Raw genomic sequence first — 18,750 nt, forward strand, 5'->3', positions numbered from 1 at the left:
ATAGTAAAATTAGAGTTTAGCTTATTGTTGGCTCTGTGTTCTGAATTTATCATATTTTCCTTTTTTCTTCAGACAGGCCCACCTCTGGGAAATCCCCTCAGCAGCCTCCAGTGCCTCCTCAGCGCCCCATGGCAGTTCCCATGCCAGGATATGGGGGTAGAAGCAACACTGTAAGTTCCTTTGTCTTTAGGAATATATGACTTTTCTCCCTCCAATGACTGCTATAAATTATACATTTAAATTATTTATTTATATTACTGTCTGTTCTCCCCTTCTAGACTGTAAGCTCACTGTGGTCAGGGAACATGTCTATCATATCTGTTGTATTGTACTCTACCAAGTACTTAGTACAGTGCTCTGCACACGCTAAGTGTTCCATAAATAACATTGATTGATTCCTTGGCTCCAATTACAATGGGTACACTATTCTTAGGCCTTCTCTAGATCTTTGATCTTAAAATCTTCAGACTGTATTTTCATTCACATTATTATGGAAAAAATCCTGCTCATTCTTACATAATAATAATAGCGGTATTTGTTAAGCACTTACTTGGTTCCACACCTTCCCCTGCCTCTTTCCTCCACCTCATTCTCCCTCATCTCCTTCCTCCTCTACACATAGCCCCTTCCTCCCACTTCCTCCTTGCCCCACCTCTGCCTCCCCATCTCCTTTCCATCCATGGAGAAGCAGCGTGGCTAAATAGAAAGAGCATGGCCTTTGGAGTCAGAGGTCAGGGGTTCAAATCCCAGCTCCACCAATTGTCAGCTGTGTGACTTTGGGCAAGACATTAACTTCTCTGTGCCTCAGCTACCTCATCTGTAAAATGAGGATTAAGACCGTGAGCTCCCCGTGGGACAACCTGATCACCTTGTAACCTCCCCAGCACTTAGAACAGTACTTTGCACGTAGTAAGTGCTTTGCCATTATTATTATTATTATTGTTTGTCCCAGGTACTGTACTAAGCGCTGGGATGGATACAAGGAAATCAAATTGGACACAATTCCTGTCCTATGTGGGGCTCACAGTTTTAATCCCCATTTTCTAGATGAGGTGACTGAGGCCCAGAAAAGTGAAGTGATTTGCCCGAGGTCACAGAGCAGACAAGTGGTGGAGCTGGAATTGGAACCCAGGTCTTTCTGACTCCCAGGGCCAGCCCTCTATCCGGCAACCATGTAGGCCCCATGTGGGACAGGGACCGTGTCTAATCTGATTATCCTGTACCTACCCTAGCACTTAGTACAGTGCTTGGCACATAGTAAACACTTAATAAGTGCCATAATTATTCATTTTGTAAAGGAGTTGTGCCTAATATTCTCATCCTTTAAATTTTGGAATAGGCTTTGTTATTGTTTTGAATCTTCTCTCCACCTTCAGCAGATTTATTCACCAAAGTCATGGGAGTTTGGGGTATATGGATGATTCCTGAAAATGATGAGCCAGGGCTCTCCTGCCCCTGGCTTCAATAAATCAATCAATAGTATTTATTGAGCATTTACTCTGTACAGAGTATTGGACTAAGCACTTGAGAGAATACAATACAGCAGTGTTTTGGGGGGGGGGGTTATGGTATTTATTAAGTGCTTACTATGTGTCGGGTACTGTACTAAGTGCTGGGGCAGATAAGAGCTAATCAAGTTGGCCACAGTCCATGTCCTAATGAGGCTTACAGTCTTAATCCCCATTTTACATGAGGTAATTGAGGCCTAGAGAAGTTAAGTGACTTGCCCAAGGTCACACAGCAGACAACAGAGTTGTTATACATGTCCCCTGCCCACAGTGAGCTGAGAGTCTAGAGGGAACTGAAAGCTCCAGTAGCAGAAGATATATAAACTGAAGAAAACCTGAACTGACTTAAAAACTCGGCTCAGTTCTGAAATCCTAGAGCCCAAGGAACATTTACTACTTGGCAAAACTTTAAAACAGAAGCATTTCCACGTAGCCAGAGAAAAAACTGCTTCTTAACACAGTCATTTTTTTTAACAGCCACCTCAGCCTCCGCCTTCCAACCATGAAGAACCTAGTAGAAATAGAAACCTTAAACCTGTTAAACGTAAGTGCAGTTTTCTGCCTAGCATGTTCACCCTCTGAGTGCCACTCTCTGTAATTTTGATAAAGCTCTATTTTGCTTCTAGTCCCAGCTCCCTCAATAGACAGAAGTACCAAACCACTGCTGGATCGCTCAATATCTCCATTTGACAGGGATTCTTCAGGACCAGGTTAGTATATTTCATCTTTGAGGGTTATTTTTAATTGTGGGTCATCTGGTGCTTAGATGAAGAGGATGCCTTAGCGGAAAGGCAGCTAAACGAGCTTTATGGTGCTACCTGTAATAAATGAACCACTCAGAAATGTCAATAACACTTTCAGTCTCTCTCAATCATCTCCTAATATTAACAAAATAAATGAGCTTTCAAAGTCTTAAAATATAGATACTAATCTGAAACCTAAACCAAAGGCCCCACCCAAAATCGCTGCTTTAAGCGGTGTTGTTTCCTTGAGGCCTATCGCCTCTCACTATCACTATGGGACAGAACATTTACGGCTGAAGCATTGAAGCCTTCTCAAACATTCTTGCACCTCATTCGCTCACTTAAGTCTTCTTTCCCAGAATTTACGTTTTGTAAAAGGGAAGGTTTCCACAGAATTCTGGCATACTAAGAACATTTTAAAAGCTTGGAGAAAGAAAAAGAAGAATTGACTTGCAAATGACTCCAACATCAGTTAACTGGTCACAAAAACCACAGAAAACACATTTACCCATAATGAGGATGTTTCTGATAGGTACACGGAAAACAATACTCTTTGCATGGGGTGGGTTGCTGCTCAAAAAAGGTGTCAGCGCATAAAAACACACAGTCTTTTTTCTGTCCAAATATAAGACCTGGCCTCCCAAAAATAATTCAAAATGAATCTTTCAGATTCCAGTATGTGTGAAGTGATCTCTTTGAAAATGAATTATAGATATATACATGTATGTGAGTGTTTATACAGGTCTACTCATTATATTGATTAAAATAATTATTTGTATTTTGCAGGGAAGAAACCAGTTTATCCTGAAAAGGTAAAATGTTCACTGGCTACTGTTCAATGCAAGTCATTGCACCTTGTAGTATGTTGACGATCCTTATACCTTTTTCGCTCTGTTTTATACAGTCTTTGGTGCCCCAAATGAGGTAAGAGTACAACATTTAGCTAAACATGTTACAGAACTCTTAATTCATGAAATATGTCCCATCCTCTTTGTACATTCTTTTTTCAAAATATAGGTCTCTTGGTGAACATTTATCAAAGATACAGAAGCCTCCTCTGCCAACAGGGGAAAGGCATGAAAGAAGTAGTCCCATTCCTGGAAAGAAGCCACCACTACCAAAGTAAGCTTAATACTTTGTTATACATCAAATCAAAACCCAAAGAAAACAATAAAAAGGATTCTACCATTAGGTTTATGCTGCAAAAAGAACATAACTGCCATTTTTGTGTTATAAGGATAATTGATTTACTGCAGTGGCTTGATAAACATTTATTATTTGCAAGTTTTAGATAAAGTACCTTGGTTTCTTCTGAGAAAAGACAATTTAAAAATCAAACAAACAAATAATATGCTATTCAGAAGCTAATCTTGCTCCCAGCTGGCTCTGGGACGAATATCCACGTCTCTCTACCTGCTACCCATCTCATGACTGGGTCTAGGGAATAATGAGAGTGGAGAAACATAGGAATGTAATGTCCCCCTTATTTGCAATAATAATTGTGGTATTTACTAAGTGCTTACTATGTCCCAATCATCATACTAAGCACTGGGGTAGGTACATGGTAATCAGGCCCCACATGAGGCTCACTTTCCAAGTACGAAAGAGCACAGGTATTGAATCGCCATTTTGCAGATGAGGGGACTGAGGCACAGAAAACTGAAGTGACTTGCCCAACATCACAGAGCAGGTAAACGACAGAAATCAGAATTAGAACCCAGGTCTTCTGACTCCAGGCTCATGCTCTTTCAACTAGTCAACAGGGCTTGCGATCTCAGAGACAGAGGGTGCTTCAGTGGAAGTTCTACTGGTAGAGTAAAGATTTTGAGAATTTTACCCAAATTAACCCAATTTCTGGTTCCACATCCTTTTTCTATAACCAGGGTTAAATCTGAAAAAAGAATGACTTAATTTGATGTATGAATCATCATCAATTGTATTTATTGAGCGCTTACTATGTGCAGAGCACTGTACTAAGTGCTTGGGAAGTACAAATTGGCAACATATAGAGACAGTCCCTACCCAACAGTGGGCTCACAGTCTAAAAGAATCCTTCCTAATTTTGCCATAGGTCAAATATTAATGGTCAAATCTCTCTATTATCTTCAATAAGCATCAGCTTGTGTTTTGGAATGTGATCTCTGTGAGCTTTACCCTCTTTAAAGAATCATAAATTGCTTTCAGGGGCATTTCCCTTCTTCCCATCTTGTAAGGTAACTGGAGTTTCCTTAGGAAGCTGGCCACAGTGGGTAATTTTAGCTCATTTCTAACGTATCACCATTCTTCTCGGTTCAATGTAATAATAATAATTCATAATTATGGTACTTGTTAAGCACTTACTATGTGTCAAGCACTGTTCTAAGCGCTGGGGTAGATACAAACCAATTGGGTTGGACACAGTCCCTGTTTCACAGGGAGCTCACAGTATTAATCCCCATTTTACAGATGAGGTAACTGAGGCTGAGAAATGACGTGATTTGTCCAAGGTCACACAGCAGAAAAGCCACTAAGGCAAAATCCCTCACCACAAAACTAATGTTTGGATATTGCTAAGTTTTGAAATAGCTGCGATGCTCAGAATTTAAGTCTTTGTATTACTTGCAACTGCCAGAGAGGAGGCCTTCCCAGATTAAGCCCTCTATATCCCGGCTCCCTCTCCCTTCTGTGTCATCTGTGCAGTTGGATCTGTGACACGGGCATTTGTTATTCACCCCAGCCTCAACCCCAAAGCACTTATGTGCATATCTATAAATTATATATCATAAATTATTTATTTATTTATATTAAATGTCTTTGCCCCCCTTCTAGACTGTAAACTCACTGTGTGCCTGGAATGCGTCTACCAGCTCTGTTAAATTGTACTCTCCCAAGTGCTTAGTACAATGCTCTGCAAACAGTAAGCACTCAATAAATGCCACAATTGTTGCTACTGCTGATGATGTCACTGAAAGAACACTTGCTGTGCAGATATGATTTATAAATCTTTGATTTTAAAATGTGAAAGATAATAAAATAATAGCTTTCTTTAAAAGAAATTGTACTACCCCCCCCTGCCAAAAAAATCAATCTAGTTCTCTACCCTAAAAATTCAGGTACTCTCAGGGCCACATAAGACCCTATTTTTGGATTCCCCAGAGGACTTATTCTGAAAAAGAGAAATCCCCACCAAGGTTTCTGAGTGCTCTCTGAGCACAGGGTTCACAGCTACCACTTAATACAGTGCTTTTCAAACAATAAGCATTCAATAAATTAAGTGCTTATTGATTAATTCTTTGAAATTCTTTAATTCTTTAAGAGACCAATGATTGATTGATTGATTGATTGATTGGGAAACCACTTGGGCTATGATCATGGTTGTCCTGTCCTTGACCCTTACATCCTGTAGGAAAAGTTTTTAGAAGGGAATTTCCAAACTGCCATGGTGAAGAATATTATTTAGTTTCACCAGTGGCCACTTCCGCCATTGTTACTTACTACAGGGTGGGAGAGGAGAATTTCAGTGAATTGTTCCTTTTAAGTCAGTCGGAACGCTTTCTGCCTTGCCAAGCCATATTACATAATTGCTGTGTGCAAACAGGGCTAAAGATCATTGCTAAAGGCTGTTTCAAAGCCTCTTCAGAGTGATTTCTGGTGGTAGGAATACAGCAGAGAATATGGTTTAGATATTGCAAATGTGATTACCACTATCTGGCTGTTTTTGGTATCTGGGAAAAATGTCCCGTGCTTCTACTGGGGTTACTTCACCCAATTCCTTCCTACACAAGGGGTGAATGGAGGATATTTTTTGAAAAAGAAAGTAGTTTCAATTGTTTTGAGGAACATCTCTTGAAACTAATACATTCACAACTGAAAATAGTAATGCTGACAAATCTGGAACGCATTTGCAGTTTTAGCTAAAAAGAATCAATATTTTTCCTGCCTCATCTCATGATGCTGACATGCAAACTGTTTGACCAAACTATGCCCCGCAAAGCTATTTTCTTAGAATTTTTTTTATAACTGAATGAATGGGCCTTTTCTTTCATTATTTAAATTGTTTGAAAACCAAATTCTGAGAGTTAATCATGAAAATGCCTCCATTCCTACAGGGCTAGATTTTAATTTTCTTTTTTCCATTTCAGGCCAGGGTGGGGAATGGACCGAAGAGGTGATGTACGTATCCTGTAAAACTAAATGAAACATTTAATAAAAATATCTGGGTCCCTGGGCTTTCTTCTCCCCTTCAAGCTGTGTCCACATGTCCTTTGTGGATGCAAAGCATGAAAACAACATGATCTCAGCAGTTCTTTGCTGTGCAGAGGAGAACACTTCCATCCCCATCATCCTTCCGCATCAAGTGTAGCACTGTGATTCAGGAGAGGGCTCTCCATTATCACACACACACACACACACACACACACACACACACACACACACACACACAATTTGTTAAGCACTTACTATGTGCCAGGCACTGTTCTAAGTGCTGAGGTAGATCACAAGCTACCTTATTCCTCCCTGCAGAGTAGTTCACAATTAATACACCAGTTGGATTCCATCTGGTTAAATTTTGGCTAGACTCTAATTTCTAGTATTTATTGTTGGCCCCATATACTGTCAAAATAGCCATAAATTCAGGTACTTGATGAAATGATTTAAAAAGATGAAAGTTTACAAAATGGTACCTTGATCTGAGTCCAATCTCTTTTCTTTTTTTCTCTCCCCAGGAAGAAGACGAGGGTAGGTGACTTCTTTAAAATATAGATATGGTCCCTAAATCTTTCCACTCAGACAGTCACACGGAGATATTTGTAAATACCAGGTCAAATAGGTTGCCCTTACAAAATGTTAAATGCCAGTACCTATCTAGGTCGGCTGAAATTTTATGGAATGAACTGATGAAGTAGCAAGAGAAAAATGTCAGTAGCCAAATTTGGCAGAGTTTTTTCAGGCCTGGGCCATTTTTAGGGGGTGCTAAAGGAGGAAGAGTGTCGGGTACGGATCCACTCCATCCACAGAGGGAGATTTTGGACTTCTTCCTTTCCTCTGGGCCTCCAGCTGGAGATCTTGCAACACTCACTGTCACCAGGGTTGCAACACCTGGGTCTGTGCTCCAGTCTCCGGAGCAATCAATCAATTGATCGTATTTATTGTGTGCTTTCTGTGTATGGATCACGGTACTAAGCGCTTGGAAGAGTACATCACAACAACATTCATTCATTCAATCGTATTTATTGAGCGCTTACTGTGTGCAGAGCACTGTACTAAGCACTTGGGAAGTACAAGCTAGCAACATATAGAGACGGTCCCTACCCAACAGTGGGCTCACAGTCTACAACAGATACATTCCCTGCCCACAGTGAGCTTACAGTAGAGAGACTGACATCAGTAGAAATAAATAAATTATGGATAGGTGCATAAGTGCTGTGGGGCTGGAAGAGAGTGACTAAAGGCAACGAGTCAAAGCGATGCAGAAGGAGGCCCAGGTGGGCAGAAGAGACTGATTGGGAGGATGAAAGAAGTGTGGGGTCCCGGTGTGTTGGCAGGGTTGGTGTTAGGAGCTTAGAATTGCAGAGCTGGAGATACACGGCACCTGCCACGGTAGCTCTGGACCAGATACCGGGGTCCTAGGCATGGGCAGGCCACCCTGCGGCCTTACTACTGGAGGATGCTGGGGCCCGACAGAACAGCATTAGATCCCCCCCTCTCACCGGGAGAAACTTTTTAATGAAGTATTAAAACATAAATGTGTGATTAGGCAGAATGATGACTGGAAAGTCAACGTGAATTATATTTGGATCTATCTCGCCTAATGTGCACGATGTCATTTTAGATAAGCAGATTCACAAAGCAGCATGGCTCAGCGGAAAGAGCATGGGTTTGGGAGTCAGAGGTCATGGGTTCAAATCCCAGCTCCGCCAATTGTCAGCTGTGTGACTTTGGATAAGTCACTTAATTGCTTTGTGCCTCCGTTAACTCATCTGTAAAATGGGGATTAAGACTTGTGAGCCCCACATGGGACAACCTGATCACCTTGTATCTTCCCCAGCACTTTAGAACAGTGTGTTGCACATAGTAAGCGCTTAACAAATGTGATCATCATTATTATTATTTTACTGATGGTGGGCTCAATTGGCCTTTTCATTTTGATAATTATAAGCTTCTATAGTGTGCAAAGACAGAATAATATGGGGATATTCGGCTTCAGTATACCAAGTGAAAAAGTGGGTGGCTATCCAACATCTTCCTGATGTCAATAACAGGGTGCCCAGATTTTATTTCAGTGCCTTCCTTCAGATCGACCATTGTTTGACTCCAGTCCCGTTAATTGCCAGCTGAAGGAATACGTATAGTGAAATTTATGAATTGGTCCTCTGACTTCTTTCTTTTCACCACAGCTCAACAAAGACCTCTGCCACAGCCAGCTTTGCCACCTTTCAATTCTAATACTTTCCCTTCAAGAACTGCCAAGCCAACTCCCAAACACTCCCTTCCAGGAACTAACAGCATGCCCGGATCATTTGCAGGAAGGTACGTCTTAGCAGCTAGGCATTTATAGATTCTGAGATAACATGATATCTATTGTACTAGCAGAGCATGGCTGGGAGCAGTGTGGTCTAGTGGAAAGAGCACAGATCTGGAAGTCAGAGGACATGGGTTCTAATTCCAACTCCATCACCTACCTGCTGTGGGACCTTGGGCGACTCACTTCACTTCTCTGTGTCTCAGTTCCCTCATTTGCAAAATGGGGATCCAATAGGTGTCATCTCTCATACTTAGACTGTGAGACCTGAGTATCGTACTTTCCCCAGAGCTTGGTACAGTGCTTGGCACATAGTAAGTGCTTAACAAATACCACATTTTTTATTAACAGCATGTGCAAAGAGGAAAGGGCAGTTGCATTATAGGAGAAATTAATTTAGGCAAGGAGCTAAATTTGGAGGGTCTTGGGAAACAGAAAGGAAAAAACCTAAAACCATAGCATCGTAATTGCTGCTGCTATCATCAAATTCTATCAGTACCTAAACTTAGTGGTGGTGAACACCTACTCTGTCACCTCCAAAATAGATTAAACACCTTTAGAAAAAGTGCAAAATACTTTTCAGTCTGTGAAAAAAACTGTTCCGTAGTTTGGGAACATCAGAAAGAATTATTATGAAAATGTGGTAGCCGAAGGTCAACCTTGGACCTGGGTGTGGAAGGACCTTGGTTATAATCCCGGCCTTGCGATTTGTCTGCTGTGTGATCTTGGGCAATTCACTTAACTTTTCTATGTCCCAGTTACCTCATATGTAAAATGGATTAAGACTGTGAGCCCCGTGTGGGTCAGTAATTTACTACAGTGCCTGGCACATTGTAAGCGCCCAAAAAAAAATACCACCTTTTTTTTAAAAAGCAGAAGAACCCAAAGCACAACCAAAGAATTTCCAGAAGGCTCAAAAGATTCTGGTTACTGATACTGAAAGGGAGAGCTCTTTTCAGAAATTTTGAGGAAGGATTTAATCAATTTAATGTCTTCACTTCATCAACATTTTAAAAATAATTTGCTGCTATAAGGTGTTAACAGGAAAGTGACATCAATAGCTATGACGTTGTCCTTTTCATTCATTCATTCAACCATATTTATTGAGCACTTACTGTGTGCAAAGCACTGTAATAAGTGCTTGGGAGAGTACAATTTAACAATGAACAGACACATTCCTTGCCCACAATGAGCTCACAGTTTAGAGGTGGAGTAATCAGTTTCTAAAGGATTTCGAAGGTTCCAAAGATTTCCCGTACTTTTTTTGGCTTCCCTATTCCCCCATATACTTAAGTTTCCTTGGATTCTTCATGAGTGGAAGCAAAGGAATCAGAATGTGGATAAGGCCAAAATCATCATGGGGTTATGCAGGTTCTTAACAAGGATAGAATAAAGAAATTTAGGAATTTTCAGTCTGGAATGACAAGGGCTGGGAAGAAATATGATTGAATTCCTCAAAATTATGAAGGGTATGGAGTGGTGAACAAATACTGCTACATACCAAATCCCACAGAATCAGGGCACCTATTAATAGCCTGAAAGTGGTAGATTAAAGACAGAAAAAGAAAATGCCTTTTCATCCAGAGGTGATAAACATGTGGAATTTGTTATCACAGGATGTTAAGTAGGCAGAACATGTCAATAGATTCAAGAGGGGTTTGATTAAATAGATGGACTTGAGAAGCAGCGTGGCTTAGTTCTAATATCAGCTCTGCCAAATGTCTGCTGTGTGACCTTGGACAAATCACTTAACTTCCTGTGTCTCAGTTACCTCATCCGTAAAATTGGGATTAAGAGTGGGAGCCCCATATGGGACAGGGATTGTATCCAACCTGTTTACCTAGTATCTACCCCAGAATTTAGCACATAGTAAGTGCTTAACAAGTACCATAATTAGTATTAATTATTACCTGCTATTAGAGGAAAAGTTGGGAATGCTAGAAAACACATTCATAGCTACTAGGATGGAGATTAAGGAAGGCATTTATCTCACTGTTCCTCCAATCAATCAATAAATCAATCGATCTACTAAGCTTCAATCTGTGTTCCCGAGCCCTATACTAAAGCTTGGGAGAATACTGATCTCGGCCCTTAAGGAGTTTACAACTTACCAGGGGAGACAGACACTAAAATAATTTACAGATCTGGGGAAAAAGGAAAATGGGACATGTAGATGAGTTAGTTTTTTTTTTTTTTAATGACATTTGTTAAGCCTTAGTAAGGGCTGGGGTAGATATGGACTAATCAGGTTGGACACAACCCATGTCCCAGATGGAGTGCATAGTCTTACTCCCCATTTTAGAGATGAGGTAACTGAGGCACAGAGAACTGAAGTGACTGTCTCAAGGTCACATAGTAGAAGTTCTGCAGTTAGGGGAGATATAACCTATTGAGATTAGAAATTAATAAGGGAAGGATTCTTGGAAAGGTGTGATTTCAGACCGGATTTGAAGATGGGTAGAGCTGTGGTTTGTTGGATATGAAGGAGAAAGAGAATTCCAGGCCTGGGAATTGTGTGAACAAGAAGTTGATAGTGGGAGAGATGAGGATGAGGCACCATAAATAGGTTAGTTTGAGAGGAGTGACAAGTTCAAGCTGGGGGGCAATGGGAGAAGAGAGTGGATAAGTAAGAAGGAGAGAAATGACTGAGTGTCTTAAAGCCAATGAATAAGAGATTCTGCCCAATGCAGAGCGGAATGGACAACTATTGGAGAGTTTTGAAGAGAGGGATTTGTGTGCGAGCATCCTTGATACCCATTGTTGGAAACAGGTTGGATGGACCATTGGTGTGATCCAGAATATGACATTTCTTATGTTCTTCTGTTCTAACATCTTTTAAATCATTTTGTGCTTCTTTCTTTTTATTATCTTCAGTCATTTATCTGCTAGCAGCTCACTGCCACCAAACTTCTCACAAGGTATGTATTCTATGCTCTGGAACAAAAAGTTCACAAAATTCAAGAATGTATTGATGTTGAAACTCATCACTCATCTGGATGAAGCGCAAAACATGATTTTGCCTAGCTTTCTAAGTAGTGATATTAGTGACAGCAGTATGAAATACATTGTGTCTGTGCTCCAGCCTGCACATTGGGAGGGAAGCAGTTGGAATCCATTTCCCTTGGAAGCTGTGCAGAAGAGACATCAATAGGGTTTGGATATATTCATAAACAAGAGTTAAGTTCATTAATGGTTACAGAAAAAAATGGGATATTAGATAATGGTTTAGGTAAATTCAATATGTTATTAGAGAAAAACTTTAGCAATATTTGAGAGGAAAGTTGGAAAGCTCAAGTGGAGTTTAGATAGATTGATGAGAGCTTTTTCATGATTGATTATTAGAGGAAAAAACTAGAAGCAATATTCCTAGCCATTAGGTTGGAAATAAGGAAGGAAACCAAGTAATTAATCAATCAATCAATAGTATTTAGTGATCACGTACTGTATGCACAGCACTGTAATAAGCACTTGGAAGGGCACTGTGGTTAGAAGACATGATGCCTGCTTTCAAGGAGCTTACAGTCTAGCAGGGGAGACAGACACAAAATTGCAGGTAGAAGAAAAAGAGAATGGAAAAGTTTGCATATAGATAAGTGCTTAAATAAGGAAGTATGTACGTCTACATGAAAATAAGTGCTACAGGTAGTAGCTAAGGTAGTAGTTTGAAGGATATCCTATTACACTTCAGAAATTTGGACTGGCTGACTGCTGTTGGTCAAAAGCCAGGGAATCTCTTTGCTGCTGCTAGCTGTTGCCCTACTAGGAACAGGGATTCAAAATGTGCTTTTTTCCCCCCTTTACTTACCTTACCTCTTTGAGCAGTGGTTGAGGAAAGCAGTGACTTCACTTCTGTGTTCACGCTTGCTGCTGTACAGCTTTGGTTGGTGAGGGCTAGTGAAGGGGAATTGTCAAGGTACTGACAGGGACAGGCCCTAGAAGGGAGGGACAAGTTAAAAAAAAAAAGGTAGCTGGGGAAGGTGGAGCAGGATAAAATTTTGAGATGCAGAATCCTGGTAGGGTGAAAGGACAACCCACAAAGCTTTGGTGATGGAAATGCAGTGCTCAGCGCTTAGAACAGTGCTTGGCATGTAGGAAACGCTTAACAAATGCCATTATTATTATTATTATTATCTTGAAGAGAATGTTTGAAACAAGGTTTGTACTTGGAATTGACTCTAATTATTCATTCTGAATTTTAAAGGTCACATCAACAGATCTTTTTCTAGAGGAGCCGCTGACGGCCGATCCTTGCCACCTCCCAACAAGCAGTTCCCACGACCACCATCTCCAGAGGATAATGAGGTACTTAATTTTCAAGCTCTGTTCTGTGGCAAACAATGAATTACCCAAGTCTGCTTTTGCACACACATCAACCAGTAATGAACCCTTCCCCTGCAAACTGCATTTCCTTATCAAAACAAACAAAAATAATAACTGGGAGAGCTAGATGCAAGAATGTATAAGCTCTTTGAAGGGTGGCCTCTTTTTGTTCTTCCAAATTTTGCACCCACATGCTGATTTCAATTTCAGACTTTCAATCAATCAATCAATGATATTTATTGAATGCTTACTCTGTGCAGAGCACTGTACTAAGAGCTTGAAGGTCACCCCCAAATCCTGTTTTCTACTGATAGCAGACAATTGGCCTGGATGAACAATTGGACTGATCCAGTAATAGGATTTCTAATGTTTTTATGTTTTATTTGACTTGGGAATATTTCTCAATTTTTTAGGAGTCAATGAATCAAGAATGGTACGTTTCTTATATTACCCGACCAGAGGCAGAAGCTGCACTCAGGAAGATAAACCAGGTACAGATACATACATGTTCAAAAGGGCCATAACTTCAGAAAAAAACAACAGGAACAGCCATCTATGCTTTTCACTTAATGTTAAAGTCACTGTTTTCACAAAGGCTGTATCTCTCTGGGACAAGGACAGTTTTGAAGAAGAATTCCCTTTAATGTTCTCTATTTCCATGGCACAGTTTTCACTTGGCTCATACTTGGGAAAGAGTTCTAGGTACACATTTTGAACATTTTTGAAGCCAGGAACATTATTCTCATCCCAGAGGCTGTCCAGGGAAACATGATGTCATTATGGCTACCTAATTGACCAACAGCACTCGTCAATACCAGCTAACACTGAGATCCATGTTTTTAGGGGGCCTATACGCAGTGAAGCTGAATTATTTGCAACAGCAATAGCTATGGGGGCCCATCTCCACACCTGAAGAATACCCTACCACTGCCTCCATTCTTGTCTTTGTGATGTGATGCCAATTTGTACTTCCCAAGCGCTTAGTACAGTGCTCTGCAAATAGTAAGCGCTCAATAAATACGATTGATTGATTTCTAGTTATTTTAGTGTGCATCATTGCACAGCTGATGATACCCTACAAAAAAATACAACACAAAGGACCCACCCAGAGCAAGGGAACTTACGTTAGGAGAGATTTCCCAAGTCCTGTTTGTATAAAAATCCTTCAACCTTTAACCTCTCCTCCCCACTTTTTCCCATTTGTTGAGCGTAGTAGCCCCTTGGCTAAAATCCTGCAACCCAGGTTGCCATCCCATTGTACTACTCTTGATTTGTTCCTTTAAGGCAGCTGTATTTTTTACTGTGAATATTACAAAATCTCCACATTTGACTTCAAAAGAAAGGAGTTGAATAGAAGTTGCCTATGCCTGGGGTTGTTAGTTTCTTTCTTATTTTGGAATGCTTGAAGGGAAAAATAAAATATATATGTATGCATGTATCTATATCTGTATCTATATAGATATATAAAATATCCCCACACCAGTACATGACATATTTCTATGTTCTTTTTCTCCATTCAAGAGGGTAGATAGATGTAGGATAGATGCGTATAGTTCCATGTATTATAATCTATCATGACAGACATCCAAAGAGCATATATTGCAAATACCAGATTATATCTGTATTTTCCCTTCATGACCCCAACTCTCAATCCCTATGAAAATTTTAACACTAGAAGTTCTAGGTACATGTCAGTGAAGAGATCTAAGGAGTTGAATCCAAAATGAATCCAAGATTTCTTCCTTAAATTGTAATATGATTTTTTTTTCTATACTATGGGGCACGATGAACCTGTAATAGGTAATTGTCCCTTCAATTGAGTTAGCTTGACTTCGAGTCTTATATCAACAAGCAATATGAGAATGAAGTGTGGCCTAGTGGATAAAGCACAGGCCTGAGAGCCAGAAGGACCTGGGTTCTAATTCCTCTATTGCTACTTGTCAGCTGGGTGACCTTGGGCAAGTCACTTAACTTATAAGTACCTCAGTAGCCTCAGCTGTAAAATGGGGACTGAGACTATAAGCCCCATGTGGGATGAGAATGCTGATTAGCTACTATCTACCCTGATACTTAGAACAGTGCCTGGCACTTAGTAAACCATACTACCAAATACCATAAATAAACAACAAAAACATGGACAGTTCGGTTCTACCTGAAGAGTTTGTCTCTTGCTTCCACTCACGGTGAACTATATGGGATGGAAAAATTTAATCATTTCCTTCTACCAGCATTGTAACTCACATATTTCTCTTTGTGTTACCTTTTAGGATGGAACCTTCTTAGTGAGAGACAGTACCAAGAAAACAGTAACCCATCCATATGTGCTTATGGTATTGTACAAAAATAAGGTGTACAATATTCAGATACGTTACCAGGAGCAAAGCCAAGTTTACTTATTGGGAACTGGACTGAGAGGAAAAGAGGTAAAGATTTCTAACATCTTAGGGCCATAACTCTCCAGCATTCTCCTTTTCTCTGCCTTCTTAAATTTTGGAAAAAAGATGTGTTTCAAAAATTGTTCTTTATTAGGGATACTTCCTGGGGGCAGGAGGATAGTGGAGATAATCACTCCGGGTGCCTTGTATAGGCTTATTACCACAATCCTGACTGCTAAATGAGAGTAAATGCCTAATTAACTTGAAGCAGGAAAACTCTGATGCTTTCAAAAATTAGCTGACAGCCCTTACTGATTTGGAAAGCCATTATTTTCTCATAAAGATGTCCTTGTTTTCTGATCTGTGTAAAGTTTATTTAAAACATGATGGCAATAGTTAGTCTTGAAATTCTTAAAATTCTAAGATAGGAGAACCAGGTTTGATCAATATCCCTTGTGCAATTCGGATGGACCCCTCGAGACAGGAATGATTGTATGCCTAGAGAATCTTAATCTTAAAGATATTTATCCAGATTGAAGAATCTTAACCTTAAACTCAATATTCTCCTTAAACCCCCAGGATTTTTTGTCAGTGGCAGATATTATCGATTATTTCAGAAAAACACCACTTCTCCTGATAGATGGCAAAAATCGCGGCTCGAGATACCAGTGCATTTTAACATACGCTGCGGGGTATGCTTAGAAAGCTTGTCAGCATAAGAAGCAGAGCTATCACCATCAGGAGATGGACAGAGACCTTGGACTGAATGCAGAATCTCCCTCTATAGGAAGCCAAATAAGATTATATCTTGGTTCAAAACTGTTTGAAATGAAGACTGTCAAGTACCCTTTCTACAATTTATTTATTATTCTTCAATGTCTATAAGTTGCCTGAATGAAGTTCATGAGCAGTGTATATCAGATGTCAAGTGCATAGCAGGTCTTCACTTTATTACATGTTTTTGATGTATATTCTGCGCATCTATCTCTTTTAAGGCATATAAATTTTATTTTTCCCAGGCACAAAACCAACTACAATTGAAGTCATGTAAACTATGTTAGTGTCTGAAAAATATTAACACTTAAGTTGATCATAAACAAAAGCTGTTTATATGCATCACACAAATTAATCTGTTACAATAAAAACATATATCAATCATTGCTAATCATCAGTTTATATTCATAACTGGAACTACAAGGACTCCAATTCTCATCCAACAATAATTTCAAGAGCTTTAAGGTATCTTTGCCTAGAGAATTTTTATTTGAAATATAAATGTGTGTTTCAGGGCGTGAATGTGTGTTGTTTTTCCTGTTGAAATTTACATGCCATTTTGATTCATATCCACGCCTCAGCATTATTTTATTGCTTATTAAGGCTATGCCATTTTTGCTGTACTTTTGGATTCAGGATCATATTTCCACTGAAAGGACCCTTAGGAGAAACACAAAACTTAAAAAGTTATCATTCCTATTTTACTGCCTCACCAAAAGTACTTTTGATCATTACCTCCCACATATTTATTTATTCTGATATTTCAAGGAATGCCCTTAACTTAGAATAAGGATTTCCACCCCTTTATTAAAAGTACTATCATGTAAAATGGCATTTTCCTATTTAATTTACAAAATAAAATGACCATTCAAGTGATGAGAAATATTTTTTCTTTAAAATCCAATTTTTACAGTATTTCTCTGTTTTAGAGCTTCGTTTGACCCATGCAATCAAGTCTCTTCTTATGATTCATACAGCTATAAAAGATCAAAAGTAATTTCAAAGCAACAAAATACTGTAAATTTAGTGTAAAATGTTTTAAACTTTATGGATTATGTTAGAATGCTCCTTCAGAAACAAATTCTAAGTTAACTCTAAGGCAGTGTTCCATTTCCTTCTCAGAAGTTTCCTTTCTAAATAATTTTTTATACCTAGAAAACTGGATAATAATGACTTCTGATAATTGAAGTCTGAATCAATCAATCATAATAATGGGATTTTTTTGTGTGTCTGGTTTTTTTTTTTTTTGATGGTATTGGTTTAGCACTGCTATGTGCCAAGGCTCTGTATTAAGCACTGGGATAGATACAAGCTAATCAGCATGGATTAGATAGATAATGGATAGAAAACAGCCCTGGGGGTCAGAAGGGTTCTAATCCCGATTCTGCCACTTGTCTGCTGTGTGATCTTGGGCAAGTCACTAAACCTCTCTGGGGCTCAGTTACCTCATCTGTAAAATGGGGATTGAGACTGGGAACCTCACATGGGACAGGGACTTGGTCCAACTGAATTTGCTTGTATCCACCCCAGTGCTTATTTCAGGGCCTGGCACTCGGTAAGTGCTTAACAAATACCATTATTATTATTATTACAATGAGCTTACAGTCTACAGGAATAATAATAATAACAATTGTGATATTTGTTAAATGATAGGGAGGGTAAAATAGAATCAGGTATACCTGACCCTTGCCCTCAAGGAATTTACAATGCAGGAGAGGAAACAGACACTTAATAACAGATAGAAGTATATAAATCCTATTTGGCTTGTCAGTACTTAAAGGGCGTAGTTGAAGAGAGGTGGCAGTTGGAGTATATAAAGATGGGAGATGAGGGATTAATCAGTGAAGGCCTCCAGGAGAAAATCTGATTTCAAAAGGGCTTGAAGGTGGGAAGAGCTGTGATCTGTCAGGCATGAAGGGGAAGAAGAGGCAGGCAACAGGGAGGATGTGAACTACTGGTTGGTTATGGAAGACATGAAAATGAGCTATTGCACATTTTTCATCAAGCCCAACAAACCTGCTCCCTTTAAAAAAATTGACTGCAATAATTGTACTGATTATGAGATTAAGATGCAAGTGGTTCTGGGAGGCTTATCAAACTGCATATGTGCATACTTATATGTAGAGAATTCTTATTTTTGGTGGGGGCCTGGAGTGGGCTGGTCTTAGTTGAGTTGCTTTGGTGAATGTGTTGTCCAAGTTTCCCCAGTGCTGCGCACTGCTGTTGAGTGCTCTGAGATACTCTGTTTCATAACCATAGGCTGCTTCCATCATACTTTCCATTTGCCTTGCCACGTGTGCCTCTGGGGACATAGAGGACTAGATAAGAGTATGTGGATAGCTCACTGCAAACCATCACCACTACTGCAAAAATAAAGCACATGTCCCACTGGTGGTAAAACATACCTTTCCATTCAATCATCTGAGCAATGCTTGTCTGAAACGGCAAGACGTTATAAAATGAGTACTACTGTATTTCATGGACAAAGCATGTAGGCGTGAATTGACATTCCAACTCATGGATACAAT

The 18,750-nt window shown here is 39.7% G+C and overlaps 1 protein-coding gene across 1 annotated transcript in view; it reads left to right on the top strand.

The window, feature by feature from the left end:
* The window catches only part of LCP2 (lymphocyte cytosolic protein 2), a 52,177-nt gene extending 35,693 nt beyond the window's left edge, over positions 1 to 16,484 (top strand). Inside the window, exons 8-21 of the mRNA XM_038772930.1 lie at positions 73 to 170; positions 1,986 to 2,052; positions 2,135 to 2,218; positions 3,038 to 3,063; positions 3,156 to 3,175; positions 3,269 to 3,373; positions 6,373 to 6,403; positions 6,958 to 6,970; positions 8,629 to 8,761; positions 11,628 to 11,671; positions 12,955 to 13,055; positions 13,487 to 13,564; positions 15,341 to 15,496; positions 16,028 to 16,484. Of these exons, the coding sequence (XP_038628858.1) occupies positions 73 to 170; positions 1,986 to 2,052; positions 2,135 to 2,218; positions 3,038 to 3,063; positions 3,156 to 3,175; positions 3,269 to 3,373; positions 6,373 to 6,403; positions 6,958 to 6,970; positions 8,629 to 8,761; positions 11,628 to 11,671; positions 12,955 to 13,055; positions 13,487 to 13,564; positions 15,341 to 15,496; positions 16,028 to 16,150 (1,079 nt within the window). The 3' untranslated portion in view covers positions 16,151 to 16,484. The remainder of the gene's footprint in view (positions 1 to 72; positions 171 to 1,985; positions 2,053 to 2,134; positions 2,219 to 3,037; positions 3,064 to 3,155; positions 3,176 to 3,268; positions 3,374 to 6,372; positions 6,404 to 6,957; positions 6,971 to 8,628; positions 8,762 to 11,627; positions 11,672 to 12,954; positions 13,056 to 13,486; positions 13,565 to 15,340; positions 15,497 to 16,027) is intronic.
* The last annotated feature ends 2,266 nt before the right edge of the window (positions 16,485 to 18,750 follow it).

This window comes from Tachyglossus aculeatus, chromosome X1, assembly GCF_015852505.1.
Source record: "Tachyglossus aculeatus isolate mTacAcu1 chromosome X1, mTacAcu1.pri, whole genome shotgun sequence".
Lineage (NCBI taxonomy): Eukaryota > Metazoa > Chordata > Mammalia > Monotremata > Tachyglossidae > Tachyglossus > Tachyglossus aculeatus.